The 27,843-nt window shown below is 37.4% G+C and overlaps 2 protein-coding genes across 4 annotated transcripts in view; one reads left to right on the top strand and one right to left on the bottom strand.

Annotated features, from left to right (window-relative positions):
- Nucleotides 1-575: 575 nt before the first annotated feature.
- Nucleotides 576-16,726, top strand: WISP3 (WNT1 inducible signaling pathway protein 3). 3 transcript variants are annotated; one of them, XM_011970609.1, is made up of 6 exons: nt 576-659; nt 833-903; nt 7,450-7,747; nt 11,222-11,464; nt 14,910-15,103; nt 16,379-16,726. In XM_011970609.1, exons 2-6 carry the CDS (start codon nt 856-858, stop codon nt 16,658-16,660), a joined length of 1,065 nt encoding a protein of 354 aa, XP_011825999.1. In that variant the 5' UTR covers nt 576-659; nt 833-855; the 3' UTR covers nt 16,661-16,726. The 3 variants fall into 3 exon arrangements, with proteins under 3 accessions (XP_011825999.1, XP_011825998.1, XP_011826000.1); XM_011970608.1 differs by lacking the exon at nt 576-659 and having other exon boundaries at nt 666-903; XM_011970610.1 differs by lacking the exons at nt 576-659; nt 833-903 and adding an exon at nt 6,484-6,546 and having other exon boundaries at nt 7,531-7,753; nt 11,231-11,464.
- A 969-nt stretch (nt 16,727-17,695) lies between these two features.
- The window catches only part of TUBE1 (tubulin, epsilon 1), a 16,443-nt gene continuing 6,295 nt past the window's right edge, over nt 17,696-27,843 (bottom strand). The window contains exons 6-12 of the mRNA XM_011970649.1: nt 26,631-26,808; nt 23,342-23,529; nt 22,957-23,132; nt 21,729-21,869; nt 19,772-19,912; nt 18,924-19,098; nt 17,696-18,599 (exon numbers count right to left, since the gene is read on the bottom strand). Of these exons, the coding sequence (XP_011826039.1) occupies nt 18,441-18,599; nt 18,924-19,098; nt 19,772-19,912; nt 21,729-21,869; nt 22,957-23,132; nt 23,342-23,529; nt 26,631-26,808 (1,158 nt within the window). The 3' untranslated portion in view covers nt 17,696-18,440. The remainder of the gene's footprint in view (nt 18,600-18,923; nt 19,099-19,771; nt 19,913-21,728; nt 21,870-22,956; nt 23,133-23,341; nt 23,530-26,630; nt 26,809-27,843) is intronic.

Below are 27,843 nucleotides of genomic sequence, written 5' to 3'. Positions count from 1 at the left end.
CTTTTTTTTTAGTAGAGATGGGATTTCACCATATTGGCCAGGCTTATTTTTAATCTTAATTCATTAAATGTATGATTGCTACCAGTGTAATTGTTTTATTTTAGGCCCGGAAAAATGGAGGTTGACTTCATTGTCATCTGTCACGGAACTGTGGCCGCAAAAAGAGGCGTCTCTCAGGCCAGGTACTGTAGGAGTCTGCCCCCTGCTCCATCTATATTTTTTCCACTCAGAGTCCACCTGGCATGAGAAAGGTGTTGGGATAAAGGTGAGCCCAGGGCACTGTGGGTGCCTCCGAGAGAATCTGAGCTAGGGGAGTCAGGGTCCCTCGAGAGCCTGCCATTAATATGGAGGGGCAAAGCCAGGGCTAGGCTGCGATGGGTCCTGTGGGGGTCCAGGCGTGCACTCTGTACGTGAGGATGAAGGGGGAGGAGGCGGCAGCCCAGAGAGGACCCGGAGCAGGGCAAACACAGATGGAGAAGCTGAGGGCAAGGAAGGGAATGACGTGGGACCCCATCCGTTGTTGGGGGCAGGTCGCACAGTCACTTAGAGAACAGTCACTACTTGCCCTGCCCTCGTGAGCCCCGGGAGGAAAGTGCTCGCCCGCTCCTGACCTGTGACACGCTCACAGCGAAGGCCGGTATTAGAAGAGTCCCATGAAAGTAAACAGGGTATTAAAACGGATCCTTAAAAATAAAAGTGCAGGCTGAGAGTTGGTAGTGTGGGAGGTGGCGGGTGTGTGTTCTTGTGCAGAGGAGCTTGGGGTTTGCAGAGGAGACAGGGGAGCTTTGTGTAGCCGGAGCAATGAACAAGCGGCGACTTCTCTACCCCTCAGGGTGGCTCCACGGTCCCAGCGACATGCGGGGGCTCCTCTTCTCCACTCTTCTGCTTGCTGACCTGGCACAGGTAAGTCCTCTCCCCCGACCTTTCCCTTCTGGAGACTACAGCCATCCTCAGTTCTTCAGGCCAAAGCTAAACAAAATGAAGATGGGGAAGAGGGAGGATCAATGGCTTGTGCGTCTACTTCATAAGAAATAGGAAGCCATTTTTCTTTCCAAATAAAGTTCTGTGTTAGTTCATGGGCTTCGTGAGAGAAATGTAAAACATTTCTCCCTTTCAGGTAATGGCACTGAAGCCTCCTTTCGCTATGTTTGAACAGCCCCACGCTTTCCTATATATTTTTGTAGCAGAGTCTAAGGCATAGCCTGGCACAGTGTGGGAAACAGTGTCTCTCCATGCCAGCTCCAGGCGGAGGCTCAACTTTCCATTGCTGTCTGCAAAATGTGCAAAGAGTCCCTGGAAAAACGAATTTTGACAGCGGCTTTTTCCAGTTAAGCCTGTCCTTGTTTGAAAGGGGCACTTTGGAACAAACATTTACATTTTTAAAACATTCTCTTACTTTGTCTTTTCTCAGTCCATGTGTTTCTCACTTCCTGAAAGGGAAGCAGTCTATGGAGGCTTGGAAATATTTCAAGCAACAGACCAAAGGGAAGTTTAACTTACTATGAGCAATTCATTGCCTTAGTCTTTTTAAATAAGAAGATGAAAACAAGGTGACTTAATTGTTGATTTATTTACACGGTAGACAGGGGACAGAGTTTTGAAATCTGGTGATTTAGAAAACATGGGCGTGTCTGTGAGTTAGTAGTTGATTGGGACCATAAGTAGTAGATATATCTTAGAAAACAAGGAATTGGAAGTTGTTATACCATATAGAGAGATATTTACGATTTCAAAAGAATCATGCAAGAATGTCAGTGGTCTAGGTCATTGCTGCTGTTCTGTGGAGGGGCTCACTCCCCTGTCTGTGTGTCTCCTATTCCACTGTTCTTGAGAAAAAGCCTGTCATTGTGGATTGAGAGCAGCTGCATGTTCTTAGATAGCAAGTATTCCAACACAGAGAGACGTGTATAAAATAAACAACAACAAACACAGAAACGTGTTACACACAGAGAGGTAAGAATGGATTATTTTGTGCTTAACTTTGCTTTTATGAATTCATAAATTCATAAAATATCTGATAATACCTAGCATTTACTGAATATCTGCTATATGCCAAATACTGTGCTGGCTGCTTCATGTATTTATTTAGAGACAGAGCCTCACTCTGTTGCCCAGACTGGAGTGCAGTGGCGCAGTCTTGGCTCTACCTCCACCTCCTGGGTTCAAGTGATTCTTGTGCCTCAGCCTCCTGAGTAGCTGGGATTACAGGCCTGCACCACCACACCTGGCTGATTTTTGTATTTTTAGTAGAGATAGGGTTTGCCATGTTGGCCAAGCTGGTCTTGAACTCCTGACCTCAAGTGATCCGCCTGTCTCGGTCTCCCAAAATGTTCGGTTTACAGGTGTGAGCCACTGCGCCCGGCCCAAGGGTGCCGGGGGTTATATAATAATAAATCTTAATTATCAAAACAACTTTAAAGGTCGGCATTATTAATCCCATATTACAGAGGAGATCAAATGGTGGGAAGTTCTGTAAGATCATAGAGCTATCGCAAAGCTCGGATCTGTTGCCAAAATGCTTATTCTTTCTATTGCACCATTCTAGTGCCGCTTATTGTCTTGAAATTTTGCTCTTGAAAACAATCAAAATATGTCTGAGGAAAAGAGAAAAATATAAGATTCTTTATATTTACCCACATGTTGACTATGTCCAGGCCTCTTCATTTCTTCCTGTATTTCTAAGTTATTATCATAACAGAAGATCTGCAGACTGAAGATCCTCCTTTAGTATTTCTTGTGAGGCAGATCTGCTAGCAACAATTTCTCTTAGGTTGTGTTTACCCAGAAATGGTTTTTATTTCACCTTCATCTTTGAAAGATAGTTTCACTGGCTATATAATGCTGGGTTGACAGGATTTCTCCCCCCCACTCCCCATTTAACATTGTCTCTGGGCATCTTGTTCTTCTCTCTCTCTCTCTCTTCCTCCTTCTTTTGATGAGAAGTCAGATCTCAATTTTATTGTACTTTTGTATGTAATGCTTCCCCCTTTCCTCAGTCTACTGTTATGATTTTCTTTCTTTATTTTGAGACGGAGTCTCCCTCTGTTGCCCAGGCTGGAGTGCAGTGGCGCGTCTTGGCTCACTGTAACCTCTGCCTCCTGGGTTCAAGAGATTCTCCTGTCTCAGCCTCCCGAGTTGCTGGGATACAGGTGCACGCCGCCACACCTGGGTAAGTTTTTGTATTTTTAGTAGAGATGGAGTTTTGCCATGTTGGCCAGGCTGGTCTTGAACTCCTCACCTCAAGTAATCCACCTGCCTCAGTCTCCCAAAGTGCTGGGATTACAGATTATGTCAGCTTCATTTTTGAAAGATAGTTTCACTGGCCATATAATTCTGGGTTGACAGGTTGGGTTTTTTTTCCTTTCAACATTGTCTTTGGGCATCTTCTTCTCCATCTCTTCCTCCTCCTCTGTCTTTTGATAAGAAGTCAGATCTCATATTTAATGTAATTCTGTATGTAATGCTTTCCTCAGTCTACTGTTATGATTTTCTCTTTATCCTTGGACGTCAACAGTGTTACCTTTTGACCTCAGAGATGATCTGGAAATGCTTCAAAACTGGAGAGATAAAGAGGCATCCAGGGGGGCAGTTTTGGGAGTGTGCATTTCATTAGAAAGAACATGAGAAAAAGCAGGGAGGAGAAAACCAACCCAGGGAGTCTAGCAAATGGCAAGGCATGGAAGGAGAGTGTGTGAGAGCTAAAGCTCAAGAGGTAGGCAGGGGAGGGCTTTGGATACCTGGCCCAGAAGTTGCCCAGTATAGACTGTGGGGAACCCCTGATTGGGCTTTAAGGAGAGGAGTAATATAACCAGACATGTTCTTTAAAGAGATTCCTCCAGTGGCAATGTAGTAGATACACTTGAAAAGTCATTCTGGAGGGAGGAAGGCCAGTCAGGAACTCGTAGTGATAGTGCTTACTTAGTAGCAGTGAAATGGGGAAGAGCATCTGATTCTGGGAAGACAAGGACAATAGAATACATAGGATAGGTCACTGAATAGCCATAGGAGATGAAAGAGAGGAAGACGACATAGATGAATCCAGATTCCTGACTCCAGACTTTGAAGAGTGAAAAATGATGACTTTTGGACTTGAGTATTTCCTGGAGGACATTTGGGTGGAGACGTCCAGTAGGGAGTTAGCTCATGGGTCTAGGGCTCAGTGGAAAAGTCCAGGCTGGAAATTTAGATTTCAAACTTGCATAGGATGAAAACTGAAAGCAAGGGGGTGGGTGAGATTGCCAAGAGACGGTGTGTAGAGTGAGGCAAGCAATACATTGAAGCTAAGAAACACCAATAGGCCTAAATCTAAGTCAAATTCAGGGTAACAGGAGCCTGTGGAGGAGACTGAGAAAGTACGTTGAAAAGTAAGGGGTGTATTGGGGGGACCAGATGTAATGAAATCCAAGGTAGAGGAGAGTCAAATGCCTTAGAGAGGTGGGGCAAGAGGGGGGACTGAAGAGATTTCACGGACGTGAGACCAGCAAAGAGGCCATGGAACCCGGCATCCTGAATCACTGGTGGCTATAGCTGAACATGTGCAAAATTGAGAAGTAGGCAAAATTTTTTAAGTTTAAACGTTTTTTAGGATTCTAGCTTTACTATTTCTACTCCCTTCTCCACTTTAGTGTTTCCTTTTCCCCTGCTCCTTGTCCAGAAGCCCAGCAGTGTCCTATCCTCCCCATCAAAACCCATTCTCACGTTGTGCATGCAACTTTTGAATGGCAGCTGAAATGTTACTCTTTACTGGGGCATACGTGTTTTACCAGTGGTAGGAAAAAGGGCTGAGTGTTTAATATTAGGTGGAATTTCATACAGATACTTCTAAATGTAGAGTTTTTGAGGTGCAAATTGACTTAGATCTAGGAATCAATTCAACAGCCCCCAGTTCCATCAAATAAACATTAAGAGTTATTTACATAAGTGAATTGGCAGGCACTGTGCTAAGTGCTGGTGGTATACTCACAAACAAACCACAAGCACCTGAGGCTGGGTGACTTTATGGTTAGTGGAAGAGATAGGCACTTACTTGGGTAATTTCAGTTTAAAATTGTGCAAGGCAGGGAAGTTACAGGAACCTTTCTGGAAAAGATGATACTGAAACAGAACCTTGAAGGATAACTAGATGAAGAAGGAGCAGGGTCTGGGCAGAATGTTCCAGGCAGGAGGAACAGCATCACATATGCAGGGAACTGCAGGCACTTTAACTTTCTGGAACCTAATGCATACAAGAACTGCAAGACACGAGGAGGGACCTGAATGCTGTGTGTAAGTGCTTTCACCTTTCCTGTAGGTCAGACACTTTCAGGTGTGAAGGATGAGGGAGAGGAAGAAATCCAGATGGTTTTCAGCTTCCTGACTAGGGGTCCTGAGTGAATGGTGATGCCATTCACTAAAATGGGAACTGCTAGTTGAGGAGCAGTTTGTCAGGGGGAGGGTAGTTGTAGAACCTCAACGTACATATGTCCAGTAGCAACGAATAAGTTGTAAGCTTAAGGAATGAGGTCTAGCCTGGAGAAACAGATGCAGAGATTCAGTGATTTGCTCAGTATCAAAGCTGGGTTGCAGTAGGAGTTGGGCTAGGAAAGGAAGGAGGGTAAGTGTTGAGAGCTTAGGCTCTGGAACCTGCCTGCCTGATTTAAATTGCTCTTCTACCTCTTGATCTGTCACATCGGACAACTTAAATAATTTGAGTCTCAGGGTCCTCATTGATAAAATGGAGTATACTATTGCTGCTGTAAGAAATCACCAAATTGAATGGCTTAAAGCCACAAGATTATTTACAGTTCTGGACATCTGGTGTCCAAAAGTGGGTCTTACAGGGCTAAAATCAAGTGTTGGCAGGACTGCTGCCCTTCTGGAGGCAGCAGGGGAGAATCCATTCTTTGCCTGTTCTGGCTTTTAAAGGCTGTCTGGCTTCCTTGGACCATGACCCCTTTCAGCAACGGCATCGCTCCTACTTCTGCTTCTGCCATCGCATCTTCTCTGACAGGCCTGCCTCCTTCACCGGTGGACCCAATGTACTTGTGATTACCTTGAGCCCACCTGGATAATCAAGAGTGATAACCTCAAGATTCTTAAATTGATCACATATGCAAACTCCCCTTCATTGTTTTAGGTAATATATATGCACGGGCTCCAGGGATCAGGACATGGACATCTTTGAGGGGACCATTATCTGCCTATCGCATGGTATAATCACCACTGCACACTGTTGCTATGAAGGTTGATTGAAATAACCACGTAAAGTGATTTATAAAGATTGCAGTCGTCAAGACAGACATTAGGCAAAGACCTTGCTTTCAAGATGCTTACATTCTTGGTGCAGGTATCAGAAAGTAAACAACTGAAATGTATAGGTAATAAGAAAGCTGGGAAACTCTATGGCAAAAGGACTGGGATAGGGTGCTCTTTCACAAAGAGTGGTCAAAGAGGGCCTCACTGAGAAATTTGAGCACAGACCTGAAGACAATAAAAGAGTGAGCCATGAAGATATCTAGAGGCAGAATGTGCTTGGAGTCAGAGAACAAGGATGCTGGTGTGGCTGGTGTGGAGGCACAAAGCGGGTGAGTGGCAGTGGGCAAAGTAATATGGGGAGGGGGACCACATGATTCAGGGCCATGGTAGCACTTTGAATTTTACATTGAAATGGGAGGCCATGAGGAATTCACTCCATATGAGCAAAGAGTGATATGACCTGGCTTATTTTAAAAGAATCGTTCCGGATGTCAAGTGGACAAAGCAGCAAGCAAGGTGAACATTCAGGAGGCTATTGTAATCATCCAAGTGAACAATGGTGACTTGGATTGCGATGGTAACAGAGAGGGCATCAATAAATGATTAGTGTGGGTATTTTTAAAGGTGTAATAAACAGCATTTATTGATGGAATTAGATGTAAAATGTGAAAGAGAAGAGTCAAACATGATCTAATATCAAGGTATTTTGGAAATATATTGGCATTTGCTCAAATGGGGAAGTGTGTGGAAGAACAGATTGGGGGAAGCTTGGGGGCTTGTTTTTGGTCATATTAAATTTGCTATGCCTATTAAACATCGAAGTGGAGATGTTAAGTAGGCAGTTTGAGTTCAGAAGAGGGGTATGAGTTGGAGATAAGAGATATTAGTGAGGGAAGATACTTTAGAGGCCTTATCCATGGGGCTCTGAGGTTTATAGATTAAGAGGATGAGAAGAAACTGGCAAAGGAGAGTGAGAACGAGCAGTCAATGAGAAAGGAGGAATAAGAGTGGAATAAGTGGAATAAGAGCCTCCAAGAGTCTGGGAGGCTGAGTGAAGAATAGTTTAAGGAGAGTAATTGTGTCAAATGCTGATAGGTGTTATAATGATTATAACTCACCACACTGTATACTACCTGTTTGTGGGAAATCTTCTATTCCTATTATACTATTACATAGAGAAGCTATTTCTAACATCACCTTTATTATCAAATGAAGTTCTGCTGCAGGGCACAGGGCACTGGACCGTTAGATACAACACCCGAAGGAAGGCCTGGAGAAGTGTCAGATGCACATCAGCGTAAACAGTTTTGTCACTGGCCCTGCAAATGCCCTCATCAGAAGCCCCATTGCCCTCCTGGAGTGAGCCTGGTGAGAGACGGCTGTGGATGCTGTAAAATCTGTGCCAAGCAACCAGGGGAAATCTGCAATGAAGCTGACCTCTGTGACCCACACAAAGGGCTGTATTGTGACTACTCAGTAGACAGGCCTAGGTACGAGACTGGAGTGTGTGCATGTAAGTGTCTTCTTCTGGACCTGCTGGAAAAGATTGAGTCTAGACAGATTTCTTTCCTGCAATTGTTAGCTTCGAGTGATTAGCTTAGTTTGGCTAAATATGAAGTGGGTTTAGTTTTCATGCACCAGTGGGACTGGTTCCATTGTATTGGATACTATGTGAAATTAGCAGATGCTTACACACATTCAGAAACCCATTATTTTCATTGCATTGAGGTGATCTTGCAGTTCTTCTCAGGTAATTGCTTTTAATGATAGAAAATAAAAGGAATTATCTAGAGTCTGACCTCTTAAAGTGCTACAAAATGACAGCTTTTGTTAATACTGTCAAAAACAATCCAACTTCAGCCTTTTCTGTAACAAAAAATAATCTGCTTAAAAATATTAGAATGTATACCCAGTATTCAGAGATACAACTTTAACCTCAGCTTTGCCAACTAATGATTGAGTTGCTGTGCCTTTTACTTCAGCAGATTTGTAAAAAAAAAGGTGAGGTCACCCGAAACCACAATCTGACCCTCAGCCTTGTGTGACTAAGCTCTGGAGACGGATTCAGACCATCTAAACATTGACACTAATTCAGGATGCCAAATTATTTAGGATAAAAAAATTAAATTTCTAAGGAAAGAGAAATACTCATGTCACCTGGGCAGTTTAGTCCGTCTGCAGAAAAGTCTAAGCAGGAAGGCAAATTATGATCAGAAGTTTGGTTATGAGCCACCGAATGAGAGTCTATCTTTGGAGTCACGCTGAATGTGTAGAGTGCTCAAGCTTGATAGCCGGATGTCCCTGCCAGCACTGTATTGTATGGTTAAAAATGTGGGATCTAGGTTCAAGTCCTGACTGCTTTGCTAACTGAATACACTTGATCAAGTTGTTTATTTTCTCTGTGCCTCAGTTACATAATATGTACTTCCTAGCTTATAGAGTTGCTGGGCGGATCAAATAAAATAATGACATAAAACACCTAGCACAACATCTGGTATTCAGTAGGCTCTCAAAAATGTTATTTATTGGAATCCTATAAGGAAAACATGACCTATCAAACAATGTGGCATTCAGGACACCCATTTTTCCCAAGCTGGGCAGGTTATTTCATTAACCCCTTAGTGACCATCCACTACACAACCAAGCACTGTGGCCAGCAACTGAGGACATGACAGGGAAAACAAGAGATACAGGCCTTGGCCTCAGAAAATCAAATATTAAGGTGTCAGACCTTTCCATAAGTAATTTCACACAAAATGTGATGAGACTTTTAACAGAGCATAGCCACGAGGATAGGAATGGGGATGATCTGTAACTAGGGCCCCAAACTACGACCTGAGAGTCAAATCTAGCCAACAGCCTGTTTTTGTAAATAATGCTTTATTGGAACATGGCACATTAACGTAGAGTCTACGGCTGCTTTTCAATGGCAGAGTCAGTAGTTTTCACTAAACACTCTCTGGCTTGCAAAGGCTAAGATATTTTCTATTTGGCTCTTTGCAGAAAACTTGATGATCCCTGATCAAGAGCAACGTTGTAAAAACTTTTTGATCTGAGGACCCCTTTATAGTCTTAGAAATGACCCTTTATAGTCTAAAAATTACCCCTTTATACTCTAAGAAATTAATGAGGACCTAAAGAGTTTTTATGTGGGTTTTATCCATTGATATTTGATGGATTAGAAATTTAGAAATATTTATTAATTCATTTAAAAAGAATAAACCCATTGCAGATGAATAAGAATAATGTTTTTATGAAAAAACATAGAACTTATTTTCCAAAGAAAAATTTAGTAAAAGAGTGTCATTGTTTTACATGTTTTGAAAATCTCTCTAGTGTCTAGCTCAATAGAAGATAGCTAGAGTCACACATCTGCTGCTTCTTTCAATCTGTTACTATATGTTTTTCTGGTTGAAATATGTGAAGAAAATCTGGCATCACACAGATATGTAATTTGAAAAGGGAGGAATATTTTAACAGGCTTTTCAGATAATTGTGAATATACTTTTATGTTTATTGATATGTTAAAACTTGACAAGTGATAGTGTCTTAAAAATTAGCTGCATCATGGAATCTGAAACCACATCAATGAACTTTCAACTCTGTGACATTAAAATGCATTGGTCTATCCAAGACCCATTTGGAATAGATCTTTTACTCATGCATAATTTTGCCATTCTATGCATTGTTCATTCGGAAAATATGTTTACTGTGTTGTAGAGATGTTCAAAATATTGATACACTTAATTATGTAACATCTAAAAAAATCACATTAATGTCATCCTCACCAGAAAAGTCTACATATTGGATAAATATAAAGATTTCAGGGATGGATACAAGTTTTCCAAAATTTGAATTTTTCCTTGAAATCTCGAATTCTTGCATTGACAAAAAATGCTGTCACAGTTGTTTTCCTTGAAGTGACAGGCTCAGTTTGCTCATTTTCAAAGAAAAAGGTTTCCAAAATACGAAAGTCTGAATAACCAGTTTATCATCAGTCATTTCTTCAAGTAAAATTCCCACTAAAAAAAGTGGTTAGCTCAGCTCACAACTTTACCAATGACATGGTTCTTTAAGTTTCCCTGAGACAGTCATTTGCTGAAGTTTCAAGACAGCTATTGCACTGGAATATTCTATGTATATTTCCTATTTTGTTACATAGAATATTAAAGACACCAGTGCTTGATGATTAAGATTTAATAAAATTAATACTTTTTACTGTGCCATCAAGGACATTCTTAGGTAAAACTCCTCCCCCTTTTAAAGTATAAGTACCTGGCAAGGAAAAATACAAGATTACTTCTACAGTTTGATTCATGCCAAGGCACCAGCAGTTCAGTTTTAGCTACAGTTGCTTTTGTACACCAGTGCAAATACTAACACAGTGAAAAAGGCCAGCCACATCTTAGTATTTGGAAAAGAGTTTTGACCTTGCAGATCCCCTAAAAGTGTCTCAGGTACTTCCAAGGGATTAGAGGACTGCACCTGGGGAAGAGCCTATCCAGAAGGTCAAGAATACCCCTCAGAGGAAGTGAAACTCTCCTACAATCTCTTAACAAAAACCATCAGTACCTTGCAGTTCTGTAGTTAACTGAAGTGTAGTTTCTCCAGACATTCACTTATCCTATCTTCCTAAGAATATATCCTAGCCTATTGTTGGATGTCTGGGAAAACCTGTCTCACTAGGCATCAACCTATCTCAGATTTATTATCAACTGCTATTCTTATGGTGATTTTACAGGATATTTACTTGGTCTTAATTCTGGAAGTGACCATGTGGGGTGTATAGCCTACAACATAATGAAAATGCCTCACTTTAGAAACCGTTCTACAGATGTCCCATGAAGGCGGTTCCAAATGGAACCTAAGAGGTTGAGAGCTATACTTCATACAGGAGATAATCCATTTCTTCTTAGGTTTATAATTGGAGGTCTACACTGTCACAGGTTATGGCTTCTTTGACAATTTTGCTCTTTTCTCCTTTCAGACCTTGTAGCTGTTGGATGCGAGTTCAACCAGGTACATTATCACAATGGCCAAGTGTTTCAGCCCAACCCCTTGTTTAGCTGCCTCTGTGTGAGTGGCGCCATTGGATGCACGCCTCTGTTTATACCAAAGCTGGCTGACAGTCACTGCTCTGGAGCTAAAGGTGGAAAGAAGTCTGATCAGTCAAACTGTGGCCTGGAACCATTACTACAGCAGCTTTCAACAAGCTACAAAACAATGCCAGGTGCTCATAAGTAGAGTTATTTTTCATGTATGACCTTGGTGGTATTCCTTCATGTTCCTTTTATGTACCATAGGTACTCAGTAAGTACTTACTGATTGGTGGTCAGAGTGAGATATAGTTTGAGTGTATCATTTTACTCAATCTTTGCCTCAGACCGGGATAAACTTTTGAAAAGGAAATGTTATAATGTTTTAGAATTTTCTGGTAAAACATTTAAAAACATTTTTAAAAGATCTACTAGGTCAGGAAGCTCTTCCAAAACCTTACACCTCTGCTTATTCCCAAACTCTTCTCAGGAAAATTGACCAAATATTGTTCACATGTACCCTGGAATAACTTATTTGTATTGTTCTATTATGGGCAAGAAGTTTGACCATCCACTTCCCCAAATTTTAAAAGGCAACATTTCTATGTGATACAGGCAGAAATGAGAGGCTACTGCTGAAAAATAAAAACTGACACATATTTTGAACTTGTAAATATTATTTCTAAAAATAGAAATCTCATAGGAAGTCCGTTCATTCACTCTGAAATTGAAGTTCAATTGCTAATCTCTCTGTCTGTAAACACACACACATACACACACACACACACACACACACACAGAGGCATTTTTAAGTAGGTTACCCATGTATCTATGTACTCAGAAAACTGAAGTGTGATTCTTCATTACTCATCTTGTATACCTGACCATTTGCAAACAGCTTAAGTATATTCATAAGCCTTGTATCCTGGTCTGCTCTAAGTTAGCATTTTATTTAAGCATCAGCATATTTTGGGAACAGGAGTTTTAAAACCACCAGCAAATATAGAAGAGGAAGGACTCGGAAGGGGTAACATCAAAGTCTGGTTCTTGTTCACGTCTCTGTGTTCTCAACCAGAAATCAAGAATGGCTTTTTCTTAAAGTTTAGAGCTTAGTGAGAGGTGCCATGCAAATGCAGAATACTTGTATATGTTAACAACTCATAAGTTCATTTTTATTAAGTGGATATTTAATAAAGGCAACCATAAGCAGGGAAATGAGTTTTAGATATTTAAAAACTAACTCTATAAAAGGAACATCCTCAGCAACTCCAGTTTTGTCAGTTAATTGGAAAAAAAGTTTACCAGGTTGTGGTGAATTTGCATTTACTAGACATGTTCAGTTGACAGCATGACACTGTTAATGCTCTAAAACCTCTGAAATTATAAGCCCTATCCTTTTTTTTTTTTTTTGAGACTGAGTCTCGCTCTGTCACCCAGGCTGGAGTGAAGTGGCCGGATCTCAGCTCACTGCAAGCTCCGCCTCCCGGGTTTACGCCATTCTCCTGCCTCAGCCTCCCCAGTAGCTGGGACCACAGGCGCCCGCCACCACGCCCGGCTAGTTTTTTGTATTTTTTAGTAGAGACGGGGTTTCACCGTGTTAGCCAGGATGGTCTGGATCTCCTGACCTCGTGATCCGCCCGTCTCGGCCTCCCAAAGTGCTGGGATTACAGGCTTGAGCCACCGCGCCCGGCCATAAGCCCTATCCTTATTATTTTTTTTTCAAAATGTACAGAACAGTTAGTTTTCTGCGTTGGATTTTAGTGATTCAATATAAGGCTCTTAGAACCCATGCATAAACTTCCCTGGAAAGACTACCTTAGAGCAGTTTTCCACGAGTGGAGTCCTTTGGATCAAGTTCAAGTTGGTCTCATTTTAGAAGTTAGAGCAGTTCAGTGGATTCACTTTGACCTTGGTTGGGTGAGGCATCAGATAGTCAGTCTTGGTAGTTAGCGCTTTGAGTGTTCTCTAGCATTTGCGATTTAGAGCTAGATGTGTTTCAAATGAAGTACATGTTCAGTCTAATGTCTCTTCTTTGCTTAACTGTGAAATTATATTTATGGCCCACACAGGAATTTGGCTTTTAAACTGAACCATAATGACAAAAACACATACTTTAAGATACATTTGTGACAGTAATTTGTAGTCTATGGTTGGAATCTAGCTTTTGCTAGGTCAGTATGAAGCATGCAATGACATAATGCCCTCATGCTTTTTTCAATGCTCACCAAACACTAAGCTTTGTTTAAAAAAAATCTCTTCTAGTTTTCTTGCTTTTTAATGAATGGTAAATTCCTGAACTACAGCTCTTGGTTTAACAAGTAGGATTACTGGTAACACGGTAATCTAACCTGCGTTTATTTATTGCAGATGTGTGCCAAGCTTCTAATCTGCTTCCTGCAAACTATTTCAGAGGTCTTTAAACTGTTGTCTACCTTCCAGGTATCTTCACGTTTCTGCTTCCTCTCCTCAGTTCTACGTGCAATTGCAAGAGACTTTACTGTAATAACACTGAAAGCAGTGTCATAGTATCAATTAAAATAGAGCACAGACTTTAAAGAGACTATTTCCTATGAAGAAGGCCTTTTTTTTTTTTTTTTTTCCCCTGGGTCTTTTTCAAGTTTTAAATTGATTTTTTTGAAGTAATATAGCCAGAATTTTGCTGTGCAGACTCAAATCACAACCGTACTCCCAAAGCATTCATTTCAAGATGCACATTAACCTTAAGGAAATGCCTTGAGACAGTAAGTCAATATGTAGTTTGCTTAAAATGAGCCAAGGGCTTGATTCATTTATAACAAGAAGCTCCCAGTGACCTTACATGGAAATGGGAGCATTATTATACCCTCTTATATTCTCTCTTCCCCTTCTATTTCCCTTTAGCAGCAGACATTGGAGGGGCTCTATCTACTCACTCACTGACCCATCTATTGATCCATCCATTCTCTGTTTTTTCATAAGTAATTTGAAATCCTACCCAATTGGAGAGTGCTTTGGGCCTAAGAACATAGGGAGTGTGACAATTAAGTTGAATGAATGAAATTATACACTTGCAATGACTTTGTATATAAACTATTAGTTTAGTTCAGTATAGCATTAGTTAATTAGACAGTTTTCTAAAAGACTAGATTAAAACAAGTGGAAGAAATCTGGTCTCGCTGATAGTCTCATTCTCAAATATAATTTTTGTATTTTAGATTTTAACATATTACGAAAGTTAACATTAAGATCACACTGTTCTGATCAATATCTCAAATTCTCTAATTTTTGTTTCAACGTCTGTTAGAAATGATCAGGCAAGAGCCAGGGAAAAGACAACTCAACAGGAACATAAGCTTAGGCTTAGGATTCAGAGGATAGGCAAAGCAGAAAAATGCAAATGAGTAAATCTTCTCAGTTTTTCAAAGATAAAGTATTTTTATTCCTCCTAAGAGGTTGGACTGTAATACTTGATTGAAAGTTAATTCTGGGGTTGGGAAAGAGGGAGATAGAACGATAAATTAGACCATCAGCTTCTTTTATTCTGAGTTATATTATACAAAAATATTCAGATTTCTTAAACATTAGCTTAAACATGGTTAAAAATTATCTATTTATACAAGTACATTTATATGTATACATATGTACTTTTCTCCGTTTTAGCTTATAGAAATCTCCCACTTATTTGGAAAAAAAAATGTCTTGTGCAAGCAACAAAGTGGACTCCCTGCTCCAGAACATGTGGGATGGGAATATCTAATAGGGTGACCAATGAAAACAGCAACTGTGAAATGAGAAAAGAGAAAAGACTGTGTTACATTCAGCCTTGTGACAGCAATATACTAAAGACAATAAAGGTAAAGTTTAAATATATTTAACTTAATTCAATATTAAGAGATTCCTGAAAAGTAAGCATGTGTGTGTTTTGGAGGGAGGGATGGTGTTTAGTTCTTAGAAAAATAAAACCATCTCATTATAATGCTTAAAGTCAAACTATTTCAGAGGAAAACAGGTAATAACTGCACGTTGTGGGGAAAATTTTACCAACCAGAGCAGATTCTAACTTGTTTTTTCTATGTTAATGAATAAAAGATTTTGGTTGCTATACTATAATTATGAAAACAGATACTATGAACATTACAGAAGTCCTGATCTTAGTTATATATCACTAACTTGGAAGGAAGCCACACCATTTCCAAAATGCTCTATGCTTACATAGTAAACTTGCTAAAACACTACAATAAAATATTTACCCTAAGATTGTTTGGTATAACTAGAGCTGGTCTGACTTCTTGAACGAGGCAGGAAGTCTGTCTCAAAAAGGGTAATTTTTAGAAATGCTACACAATCCTCTCACCCCAAAGTTATTCTCTATCATATTAGCAAGTTGACAACTCCATTTTTTTATTTTTATTTTTATTTTTTTTTGTGAGACGGAGCCTTGCTCTGTTGCCCAGGCTGGAGTGCAGTGGCATGATCTCAGCTCACTGTAAGCTGCGTCTCCTGGGTTCATGCTATTCTCCTGCCTCAGCCTCCCGAGTAGCTGGGACTACAGGCGCCTGCCACCTCGCCCGGCTAATTTTTTGTATTTTTAGTAGAGACGGGGTTTCACCATGTTAGCCAGGATGGTCTCAATCTCCTGACCTCGTGATCTGCCTGCCTCGGCCTCCCAAAGTGCTGGGATTCCAGGCGTGAGCCACTGTGTCTGGCTGACAATTCAGTTTTAAAGAAAGATTAGGGTAAGTATTCATCTACCCATCCACTGAAAACTGTCTGGGCTGTGTTATGGACTTTGCTAAGTCTTAGATAAATATTTAATAAGACATGGCCCTTGATATTAAACAAAACAGAAATTTCTATTTATTGTAAAATTGAGTAAAGAACAGATAGCAAAAAACATTGAGGAATAGGTGCTATAATATGATGGAGGAAGAACAGAGAGGACAGTTAGGACAGACCTCTGATGAGAAGGGGATCTTAAGGGTAGAGAAGAGAGTGCTGGAAATCACTACATAACAACTTTTATTAATGCCTCCAAATAATTATTTGTACTATAAAATATTCTACATGTTGTTTTTCTAAACTATTGTAATCAAATTTAAAGAATGACTTCATTTTATGTATCTTTTCAGATCCCCAAAGGAAAAACATGCCAACCTACTTTCCAACTCTCCAAAGCTGAAAAATTTGTCTTTTCTGGATGCTCAAGTACTCAGAGTTACAAACCCACTTTTTGTGGAATATGCTTGGATAAGAGATGCTGTATCCCTAATAAGTCTAAAATGATTACTATTCAATTCGATTGCCCAAATGAGGGGTCATTTAAATGGAAGATGCTGTGGATTACATCTTGTGTATGTCAGAGAAACTGCAGAGAACCTGGAGATATATTTTCTGAGCTCAAGATTCTGTAAAACAAAGCAAATGGGGGAAAAGTTAGTCAACCCTATCATATAATAAAAAAATTAGTGAGTATAAAATGGTGGCAAATCTGCTTTGTTTAAAACAGTATGAATGCCTGTTCTTAGATCACTACATTTAAGGCATTAGAAGCTTTTAAAAAAAGATATCCTAAAAATATACATAAAATTTGAAAAAGTTAAAAATTGAACTCATTTCTAAAACATATCCTATAATTATATAATATGCAGACATTTGATACCATCTAAGCATTTTGTATATGAAAAAATATGCAATTTACAATAAAATATTTTACAAAATAATCTGGAATACTTGCTAAAGATGTATAAAAAGCATACTAAATTTTACTCTGGGCACAGTGGCTCATGCCTGTAATCCCAGCACTTCGGGAGGCCGAGGTAGACATATCACTTGAGGTCAGGAGTTTGAGACCAGCCTGGTCAACAAGGTAAAACCCTGTCTGTAATGTAAAAATTCAAAAATTAGCTGAGTGTGGTGGCGTGTGCCTGTAATCCCAACTACTGGGGAGGCTGAGGCAGAAGAATTGCTTGAACCCAGGTGGTGGAGGTTGCAGTGAGCTGAGATTGCACCACTGCACTGGCACGGAGGAGCGAGACTCCTTTGGGGGGGAAAAAAGCATACTAAATTTAAAAAATTTAATCTATATTTGACAATGTAGCCTGGGTGCCCATTAGTTGATAAATCATTATAGGGCAAGTGAAATTCTAGATTAATTCTTGAACAGTAATAAGATTAAGCTGTAAATATATTTAGACTTCTCATTGCCTGATCTTTAACATCAGTTTCTTTTGGAGAGGAGAAAATGCAACTTTTCTGGCCACTGTTAACAACTGCAATCTAAAATTTTTTATATTGAATATTATAAAAAATTAAATTTCCAAGACAAAGACCAAGAACCGTATCATTACATTGCAAAGGAAAGAAATATAAATAATAAAACTTAAAATTAACCTGTGGATCTGAAATATAAATTGCTATTAAAAATCAATTAATGTTAAGGCTAGAACTGAAGATTATAGTAACTGGAACAATTACAGCCATTTATTGCAAAGTTTGGAAGATATCAAGCTTAGTAACATTCTGTTCATTTGTATAAATGACATGCAGAACAATAACAAGTAGTACTGTTGAAAAATATGGACATTTATTATAAAATCAATTGGTTTGATAAGAAAGCAATTATTTAAAAAGTTTAATACAAAAGTGTACAAATTAGGATTCTTTTGAGCAAACAAATTGTTATCTAAAGAAGCAGCAAAACCTCCTTAACAGTTGTAATAAAACCTATGCCTGAAAATTTAGTGGATATTACATGGAAATATTTATACTGTGTTCTTCTACTCCCAGGAACTACATTTAAAGAATCAGGATAACTTAAATAGAATATCAAAATATAAATTATAAATAATTATACAAATATATCTATACAAGATTTTAATTGAAGATATGATTATCAGTGCATAAATGCCTAAATATGAGGCTATAAATACAGCAAAATATTGAAGAACTCTGTTCTCTCAATTTTAGAAAAGGGAACTTTTCTGAAGAGAAATGTTTGAAGTTAAGGTACTAAGATTTCATTAATTTCACACATTGGTATTACCAACAAATTGTGATTAAACAGAAATCACTCTTTTAGACAAAAATATTTCCTAATATGAAAAAACTGGTTTCCAAATTACAAAAATATTGAAACAGAAAGGTCAGAAAAAACAATGTGAAATTAAGAAAGTATTTTTGAGGGTTTCTTTTTTACATAGCTATGCTTAGTCTGGGTAAATCTTGCACAGGCATGTTTTTTGTGGCATCCAGTTGGTTATATTCCTGTATGAGTGCTGATAAAGATGACACAGCTTCTGTGAAACAGCTTTCTTCCATCCCTTCAACTTGTAGATAGTGATGAAGGTGAGCCTATAAATTAAAAAATTAGGTAACGTTTACTATTTCAGGAACTTTAATACATATGACTATCCTAAAAGGTAAATATTCCTTATTAAAATTAGAGTTCAGCTCTACACTTGAAAGAGAACTTGTGTCAAATTGAATGAATCCCATAAACTCATGAATGTTCTCATTTAGAGTAAAAGTAGTATGAGCAAGCCTCTCCTCTTCAGTTATAATCAGTACAACACATATAGAAAAGATCACCTCTGATTTGTAATAGTGTAATTTTTAAGAATACATCTTAAATAGCCAAAATAAACACATATAGTTACAAAGCTGTACGATAATTACCTTTTTCTTGTAGAGCCTCATGAATCTCTCCTTCAGTTCCATGAAGGTGGGCTTCACACATGTGTTATTTGCTAAAGCTAATAAAGAATGAGAATGGCCCACAGGAGGTATGGAACACAGGCTGGTCTTCCAGCCTTCTTGATTCCAGGAGACAAATTGTAGAGATGGTTTTAATCTGAGATTTAAAAAAAAAATCTCAAAGGTAAGAACTAAGTTACTAAAAATGTCTGCCATATTATGGCAGTGCTCATATTAGTTAAACCAGAACATTATGGATGGTATCGTTCTAATTGCTTAGTTTAGATGCTAAGTTATCTATTTTTTACCATTGGCAATAACATGGTACAGTCGGACAGTGAACTAAGAGACATTTTGTAGGGGAACATTAAGTTGGCTGTGATGGTGATTCAAGAAGCTAGAAACTCATTCCTCAAGAGGAGAAATTTAGGGATATAAACAAATAAAGGTACTATCATTTTCCTTACTTTGTAATTCAACAGACTAGTTTTCTTATAAATAGAATGAAATAGTAACACAAAAATCAGAAGTAGTAGTAGTAGTAGTAGTACTGGTGGTACTGGTAATAAAAATAGTATAGCTATGATTTTCTGAACACTTTCATAAAACATGTCATATATCATTTAATACTCCTAAATAAAAACTATGTACTATTATTATCCTTATTTTACACTTGAAGAAAACAAGGCACAAAGAGACTAAGTAGTTTGTTCAAGGTCACACTTTAGTAAGTGGCATTGTTAGAATTTGAAGGGCAGCTGTTAACTAACTACTATGCCACACTGTCCCAAGCAGCCCACACAAATTATCTTTAAAAATAGGAACCAAACCTTTCAATATTTCTACGAACATCTGAAATTTGTACATTTCCTCTAACCATGAGCGCACAGGCAAGGTAAAGACTGTGTTTGGGGTCCGCCCGAAGCAGCTGGTGGTCTTTACTAAAGGCATCTGAAAACATCTGATCCAATCTGCAACAGTGAAAGTGTCATTGTTTATACAAAATATTACCTTTTTCTTCTAGGTATAACTAAAATGAAGATAGTCCTCTATAAGTAAATATACCACACTAAATATTACACTAACAAAATATTAGATTACATGTATTCTAAAAACATTAAATAACTATAATTTTCTTGAAGCAATCTTGATGATATGAAAAGAGAAGAAATCATGTAATATTTTCTTTTTCTGGGAGGAAAAAGCTTCTGCAGTATATTGGTGATTTCAGGTAGCTACAAAATGTTGACTGTAGTATTACTGAACTCTATATAGTACTGATTTTTGAAATTTGTATCATTATTACTTAGTTCAGTATACCTTATTTATTTCATAGTATCCAAACTACTAAAACTAATTAAAAGCCTGTAACATTAAGACTATTACTTTGTAAAGTATATTATATCATAAATTAGTTAACAGGAGGAAATTATCAAAGGACAATGTGAAGCTCTCCTATAAAAGATGAAACTCCATAGTAGTGCTCCTAAAAGCAGACTTTTAACCTAAGTCTTTTAACTGAAAGATAAAAGACGAAAATAAAGGTGACTGACAAAGTTTATATCTAACAATACACAGACTCCAATGCTAGGCTGATGCCAATGGACATTTAATAATCACCATGTTGCACACACTGGGTATGATGCTTAGCTTGTTAAGGTCACCAGCATCCCATGCAGAAAGGGAGTCCTATCTATTAGTTGGCAAATGGTCATTTGCTGTTGGCTTAGATGAAAACTTACCAATATCACTTGCGACATTCCTAAAGTATAGAATTATCTTGTCAAAACTTTAATTATAAAAAGGAATCTTTAATTTAGTTTTCTTTAAAAACTTTTTAAACATTATTTTCAATCTGTTTTAGAGACAGGGTCTTGCTTTGTTGTCCAGGCTGGGGTGCAGGGTCAAAATCATAGCTCAATGCAGCCTCAAACTCCTGGGTTCAAGTGATCCTCCCACTTCAGTCTCCAGAGTAGCTGGGACTACAAGTGCAGATAGGGTCTCACTATGTTGCCCTGGCTGGTCTTGAACTCCTGGGCTCAAGTGATCCCCCCATTTCATCCTTTCAAAATGTTGGGATTACAGGTGTGAGCCACGGCACTCAGCCAATTTAGTTTTTCCTTTCTTATTTACATACTATCCCCTTACAGAGTTTGGCAGGACCTTTGCCCTCAGTCAACTGTGAATGCCACTGTGAACTTCTCAAGCTCATCGTCAGTATACATGCTAAGAGTATCTTTCAAAACTACATTTTTGGTTAAGTATACTGATGTAATCTTTATGCTTAACAATGACACACAGTTACAAAGCAAGGTGTTCTGGAAAACAGACAAAGTTACATCTGAAATTCGTCTATGGTACTGGGCTGTGATAGTAGCTTTAAAACAAACTCATTTAATCTACCCAGTAAGTATATGAGGTAGGTACTATTTCATTTTTACAGATGAGAAAAACTAAGAAAGTTTAAGTCACTTGCCCAAGGTCCTGTAGCTAGTGACAATCAGGATTCAAATGTGTTTGTCAGACTTCAAAGGACTTTTCATAAGCCTACACATGTAATTATTAAAGTTCAAATAGTTTAATACTGACATTTTTCAACAATTAATTCTAAATAAAGATGCATTCATTTAACGGAAAAATGGCTGTCATCAACTGTATTTTATATACTTCTCACAGATAAGATGATACAATTAAATAACTAGAGTTATTGCAAACTTTTTTCTCTTAAAAATGTTTTTTAAAGTAAATTTTTTGAAGCCTCAAAAAATTGAAACAGTTACACCTTACCTTCTAGGAGGAATGTTAACATCTGTAAGTGTATACAGAGGTGTTAGGCTTGACACGAGATAATGAAGTTGAGGAAAAGGAACTAAATTCATGCTGATTTCATTAAGGTCCATATTAAGGGATCCTTCAAATCTTGCAGAGCTAAAAAGTTAAGATTAAAATGATGAGAAAATGTTTAATTTTAAAATTACACACTTTTAAATGTAGCTCGATTTACTCAGCAGGTAGTTTCTCAAATTCTTTTGCACACTGTTTTTCAGTGTAGAACACATGCTTTTCTTCCGTTATTAGTGAAATTTAGTATCAGAACAATGATGTATAAAATAAAACATAACACACAACATCTAAATTTTTTTTTTTTTTTTTTTTTTGGAGACAGGGTCTCACTCTGGTTGCCCAGGCTGGAGTGTAGTGGTGTGATCTCAGCTTACTGCAACCGCCGCCTCCCAGCTCAGCCTCCTGAGCAGCTGAGACTACAGTAGGTGTACAGCACCATGCCTGGCTAATTTTTTATTTTTTGTAGAGATGGGATTTCACCATGTGCCCCAGGCTGATCTCCAGCTCCTGGGCTCAAGCAATCTACCTGCCTTGGCTTCCCAAGGTGGTGAGATTACAGGCATGAGCCACCATGCCTGGCCCTACAGTAATTCCTGTTTCTGGATTATCTGAAGTGTAACCAATATACTATTACAGTTGCTTATTACACATATAAAAATATCCTATTTAAAACAAACTTTATATTTGAGTTAAACACATATAGGTCAATAATTAGGAACTGTAGAAACAACTAAATTCCTCAAGAATCTGCTTAATATATTCTATAATCTAGAATATAATAATGTCAAAGCAATCTCTGATACCAAAAAGCCACAGAAATCTTTTGGTCCAGCTAATGAGGAGGTACAGATTAGTTGGTTTAAATGATTAAGACATTCCACAGCTAAAAAATATTTAATTTTGTCTACGTGTTTCGCAAGTGTGTCAACCACAAAATCTTTTACATCATATGATACCTATTAATATTCCATGGAATATACCTGGGGAAATGCTGCTTTGGAGTCACAGAAATTAAAATTATGCTTGATCACTCCAAGAAAAGAAGATAGAACACAAAATAAAAACAGAAGCAGCTTCTACAATTTAGAATAACTAAAAAATGATACTACAAAAATTCAAAATATCACCAAAAGCACAATAAAGTTTTTCGACTATCCCTGGATAGAATTACCTCGTTAGGTTGAGCAGCAAATTTGCCACAATGTTATTCATTGCATCAAAGGGCTTCTTATGCCGCGTTTTTAAAGCCCCAGAACTTGAAGTAACCAGACTCTTTGGCTTCACAGTTGTACCCAACTTTCCAGAATTCACCATGAGGTCGATTTTGCTAATGATGTCAAATAAAGACTTTTGAGGGAAAAACATCAGGAGAGAAGCTATTAAGAAGAGTGGATATAGATGATATTCTACTAGGAAAGAGAAAGAAAAACAATGTAAACTGATTTTTTCTCTAAGAAGGCTGAAAAGTGAAGAGAATGTTTAATATAAACACATAAACATAATACAAGACTGAATATACATAACATTCATCCGTAAGTTCCAATGTCATTTCTTACTTGATTGTCAATGGGCAACACACAGTCTGCATGCTCATTAAGTTCCTTCATTGCCAAGATGCTATTATAAGGTGAGGTTATGACATCATCCTCACCAGAAGGATAAATGGAAGTCACAAATCTGCATACTTCTGGGAATTCGTCTTCAAGCATCTTTAGAAGAAATGTGCCAAGTCCAGATCCTGTTCCTGAGGATTAAAATATTTTTAAAAATTAGCATAAATGATTCAGGATATAATTGTGAGGAATTTGACACTTTATTTTTTTTGAGACAGGGTCTTGCTCTGTCACCCAGGCCGGAGTGCAGCAGCGTAATCACGGCTCAATGTGGCCCTGATCTCCTAGGGTCAAACGATCCTCCTGCCTCGGCCTCCCAAGCATCTGGGACCGCAGGCATGCGCCACCAGGCCTGGCTAACTTTTTAATTTGTGTAGAGACAGGGTCTACCTATGTTGCCCAGGCTGGTCTTGAATGCCTAGGTTCAAGCAAGCTTCTGCCTTGGCCTCCCAAAGTGCTGGAATTACAGGCATGGGCCACCACACCTGGCCAGAATTTTATATTTGAAAAACTAATTTTCAACTTATTTCTGTGATTATATATTAACTAATCTAATTTTGGCAGGAAATGAAGGCAACATCCAGGAAATGAAGTCCTGAATTCCATCTCTGGCTCTGACAGTGAGTTTGGGAGGGCTATCTATCTTTTACTCCTTTTCATAATTAAGTTATACCTATGTAATGCCACAAGAACCAACTGCACATGCACAAGTAAAAAATTCAACTAAGAGAGTGTTCAGTCTACATTTGATATTAAGCAACTTAAGAAAACTAACTTGACAGCTTTAGTGTAGTGTGTATACAATCTTCATGATGAAGAAAACTATCATGTCATCAAGCAATTTAAACAGTTAAAATTGTTTACAATTAAGCATGTCTACCTCGAATTTCAAAAATTTTCAAATATGAAGCACAACTTATTTAAAAGCAGAAACTCTAGGAAAATCTCATTAAAGGTACTTTTCTGATACATAAAGTTACACTTACATAAATTCAGAAATTTTTCAGAACTTAAAACTGGAATCCTCTAATCCAGTGTTTTTCAAACTGGGTTCTGAACTATTAGCGGGCTATGAAACTAATGAATAGATTAGTACTGTTTTCTTTTCTTAAATGAAACAGTAGAAAATAACATGTCAGATGTAGTATGAGTAAATAATGTTTTCTTAATATATTTTTTCATGTGTGTATGCTGCACTGTGATATATAAAATGTATTTCATACCATTCTGGTTAAAAAAAAGTTTAAAAGCCAATGTTCTAATCCATGCAGATAAATATTAAAAGGCTGTGATGCTAAAAGTACTAAGTCAAAGTGAGGGAGATTCTTGGGGTGATCTTTAATGAGAAGGACTTTCTAAGCATCATTAAAAAACCAGAGCCATTACAGAAAAGACAGTTTTGATTTCATTAAAAATAAACAAAACTTCTATATATACTTAAAAAACCCATAAACAAAATAACAGGACAAACTTACAAAAAAACCCTTCAATGTATATGATGGAGGACTAAGTTTCTCTAAGAAAAAGTTCCCACAAATCAACAACAAAAAATATGAATAATGCCACCATGAAATGGGCAAAGGATAGAAATATTTAACTCATAATAAAAGAAATACAAATTGCAAATAGAAGATGCTCAACCTTTCTAATTAAAACTAGATATACTTTTGCATATAATAGATTTATGTCTCATGATACTCGGTGTTGGTGTTAGTGTAGGGAAATAGAAACTCATACACATTGTTGCCAGTAAGAAGCACTGGTGCAATATTGTAGGAAGGTGTATAGGTAATATCAGTCAAAATTTTAAATGTACATATGCTTTGGTCCTATCTTCTTCCTAGGAATACTGTCTAAAGCTATAGTGGCACAAATGCAGAAGTATTTGTCCCACACTTTCACTGATGATGGGATGTAAAAACTAAATACCATAAACACTTAACACCCATCAATAACAAATTCACTTTAAATTGTATAATTGATTCTATGACAGAGAGCTGATATGGAAAGATGTTCCAGGAAGAGATAAAGTGGAAAAATTACAGAATAGTATATATTGGATAATCTTGTTTATGTAAAAATATACATACATGCTTTGATAGGCATAGAATATATCTGAAAGAACAGACATAAAAAGACCCCGCAAACCTGACCATCTGTGAGGACAGGGAGTAGGGATTAGACGTGGGAAAAAAGAACTTTACTTTTAACCTTTAGTAATATTTATTTTTGCCATTTTAAGTGAATTGTAAGTATGTTCTTCTCAGATGTTGGGTAATAAAGGTATTTTTTAGAAAGATATAATGAACTATAAATCAATTAAAAAAACTAACTCAAATTTGCAGGTTAATTATACTAGTACAAAGACAAATTTGTTTCTTAACTGAATGATTATGAGGGTCTTTTAGAGACATGGTTACATAGTAATTTTAACTTTTAATTTTACAATGCTATGTCAATGAATAACATCTATAAAAATCAACTGTACATACACATAACTTGCTGAATATAAAATCTTAATCTCAGATTGGAGGAAAAAGTGTGACAATTTTGTTCTTTTAATATTTGCTAAGCCTATTTAAAAATCAGCAAATTACATTCTGTTTCTATTTTTACAGAAGAGGGGAGCAAAATACTTCAGTTCTAAGGTATAGACTTCCCTGGGGGAAGGAAGCAATGCTGATTATTTATTTTTAGTTCAAGTCAATTAACTGCCGTGTAATAAACGATCTAAAGGAATTGACTAAACTAGTTTCTTTTACTTTTTTTTCTCTTTTTGGAGACAAGAAAGGCTTGAAGATGGTTAAAGACAGGGTATTGATATTCTTTGGCAAGCATACTTTATGAACATGTCAAAAATGCTTCACTCTAGGAAACAGGACTGTACAGGCAAACTCTGAGGAGAAAGTCAGCATTCCTCAAAAGCTCATACATCCTGAAAAGTAGCTGCATGTTCCGTAAAAGAAACTAAAGGTACAAGAAAAAAAATTTTCCAGTATAGTTCTGTTGATTCTTAAGAGGGCTTACATTAAAAAAAAAAGAGAGAGAAAATAGTGACATAATACCACAAAATTTTAAGATAAAAAGGTGTATGTTTACATACTCAAACTATACACCCTCCGAATAGTTCTATCTTTATCAAGCACATGTCTAAAAACAAGACTTATGTTTGCAAAATGAATTCCCACTTATACTTTAACACTGTTACAGGCAAGTGAGTGAAAACTTTTACCTCCTCCCATGGAATGTATTATAAAGAAACACTGCAAACTATCACAGTGCTCTGCCGACTTTCTGAGTTTCTCTAAAATCTGGTCTTGGTAAAGACTGCCGAAAACTCTGTGACCCACAGCCCTGAAAATAAGAACGAGGATTTTTAAAATTCCTTGCATTTTTTTATTAGTTCTAATCTAAATAAAAGGATTTTAAACAAATTTGAAAAGTATTTTTATTGAGCTAAAGTCTATTCTTGTTTCATGTAAATAAATCATACAATATCCTGAAGATACTAGATAGAAAACTTAACAAATATTCAATATCTATGATCTTCAAATATGTGGATAAGTAAGATCATCAGTAATGAATACTAAACTATGATTTTCTAAATTTATCTTCTTAACCTTCTCTTAAGGTACAATTCCGACAAAACAAGATTTCAGTTACATAATTTTTTCTTCTCTCCATTTAAGGTAAGCTCTGAATTGTAGTGGATTTTACATATTAAAAAGCAAAATATGGTAAACTAAAGAGACACTGAAAAAATTTAAACAAACCTATTCTGGTTTCATATATGAGAAAAAAATGGTCATATCATGTTATTAGATGAAATGGCACATGGTAGAAATTGATATTCATGCAGCTCGGCAAGTCTTTTTAGTTGTCCAGATTTGCAAATATCACTATGATGAATTAAAGTAAAAAAATTTCCCATAACATGCATTTCAGGTATAACTCAAAAGTTACATAATAAGTTACACAACAATTAGTGAAAACGCAGTTAGGTGGTCAGATGGGCTCACGTACTAAGTGACTGGTTCTCTGGGAACACAAGATTCAAATTTATGTTTTAGTAAAATTATACATCACTCCACATTATGAACCTGAGGGACTGGCTGTAAATAGTGAAAATAATGAATATGAGAGATCTGCTAATAACAAGGACCTACTTAATTTCTAAAAAACAACAACAGTCTCAATGTGAATTCTTAAGTAATCACTGTTGAAGCTTTTTTTACAGTAAAGAGATCAGGATATACTCAAGGGCCTAAAAAGCCTCAGGCTCAGCTTGAATGCCAGGATACTGGTCTGGCTTGCATCTCTATCAATTCTATTACATCTGACCAACTGGACAACTTGAGAGCAAGTCAAATAACATAGATAACAGTTAATGGAAATACTTAAAACATTTGTCACTATTTAGTGTTCTTCAAGAATCAATTTATGAA

The sequence above is a fragment of the Mandrillus leucophaeus genome, unplaced genomic scaffold (genome assembly GCF_000951045.1).
Source record: "Mandrillus leucophaeus isolate KB7577 unplaced genomic scaffold, Mleu.le_1.0 Scaffold96, whole genome shotgun sequence".
In the NCBI taxonomy this organism is placed as follows: domain Eukaryota; kingdom Metazoa; phylum Chordata; class Mammalia; order Primates; family Cercopithecidae; genus Mandrillus; species Mandrillus leucophaeus.
The sequence above is the reverse complement of the archived record's forward strand: the minus strand, read 5'-3'. Positions and strand labels throughout refer to the sequence as shown.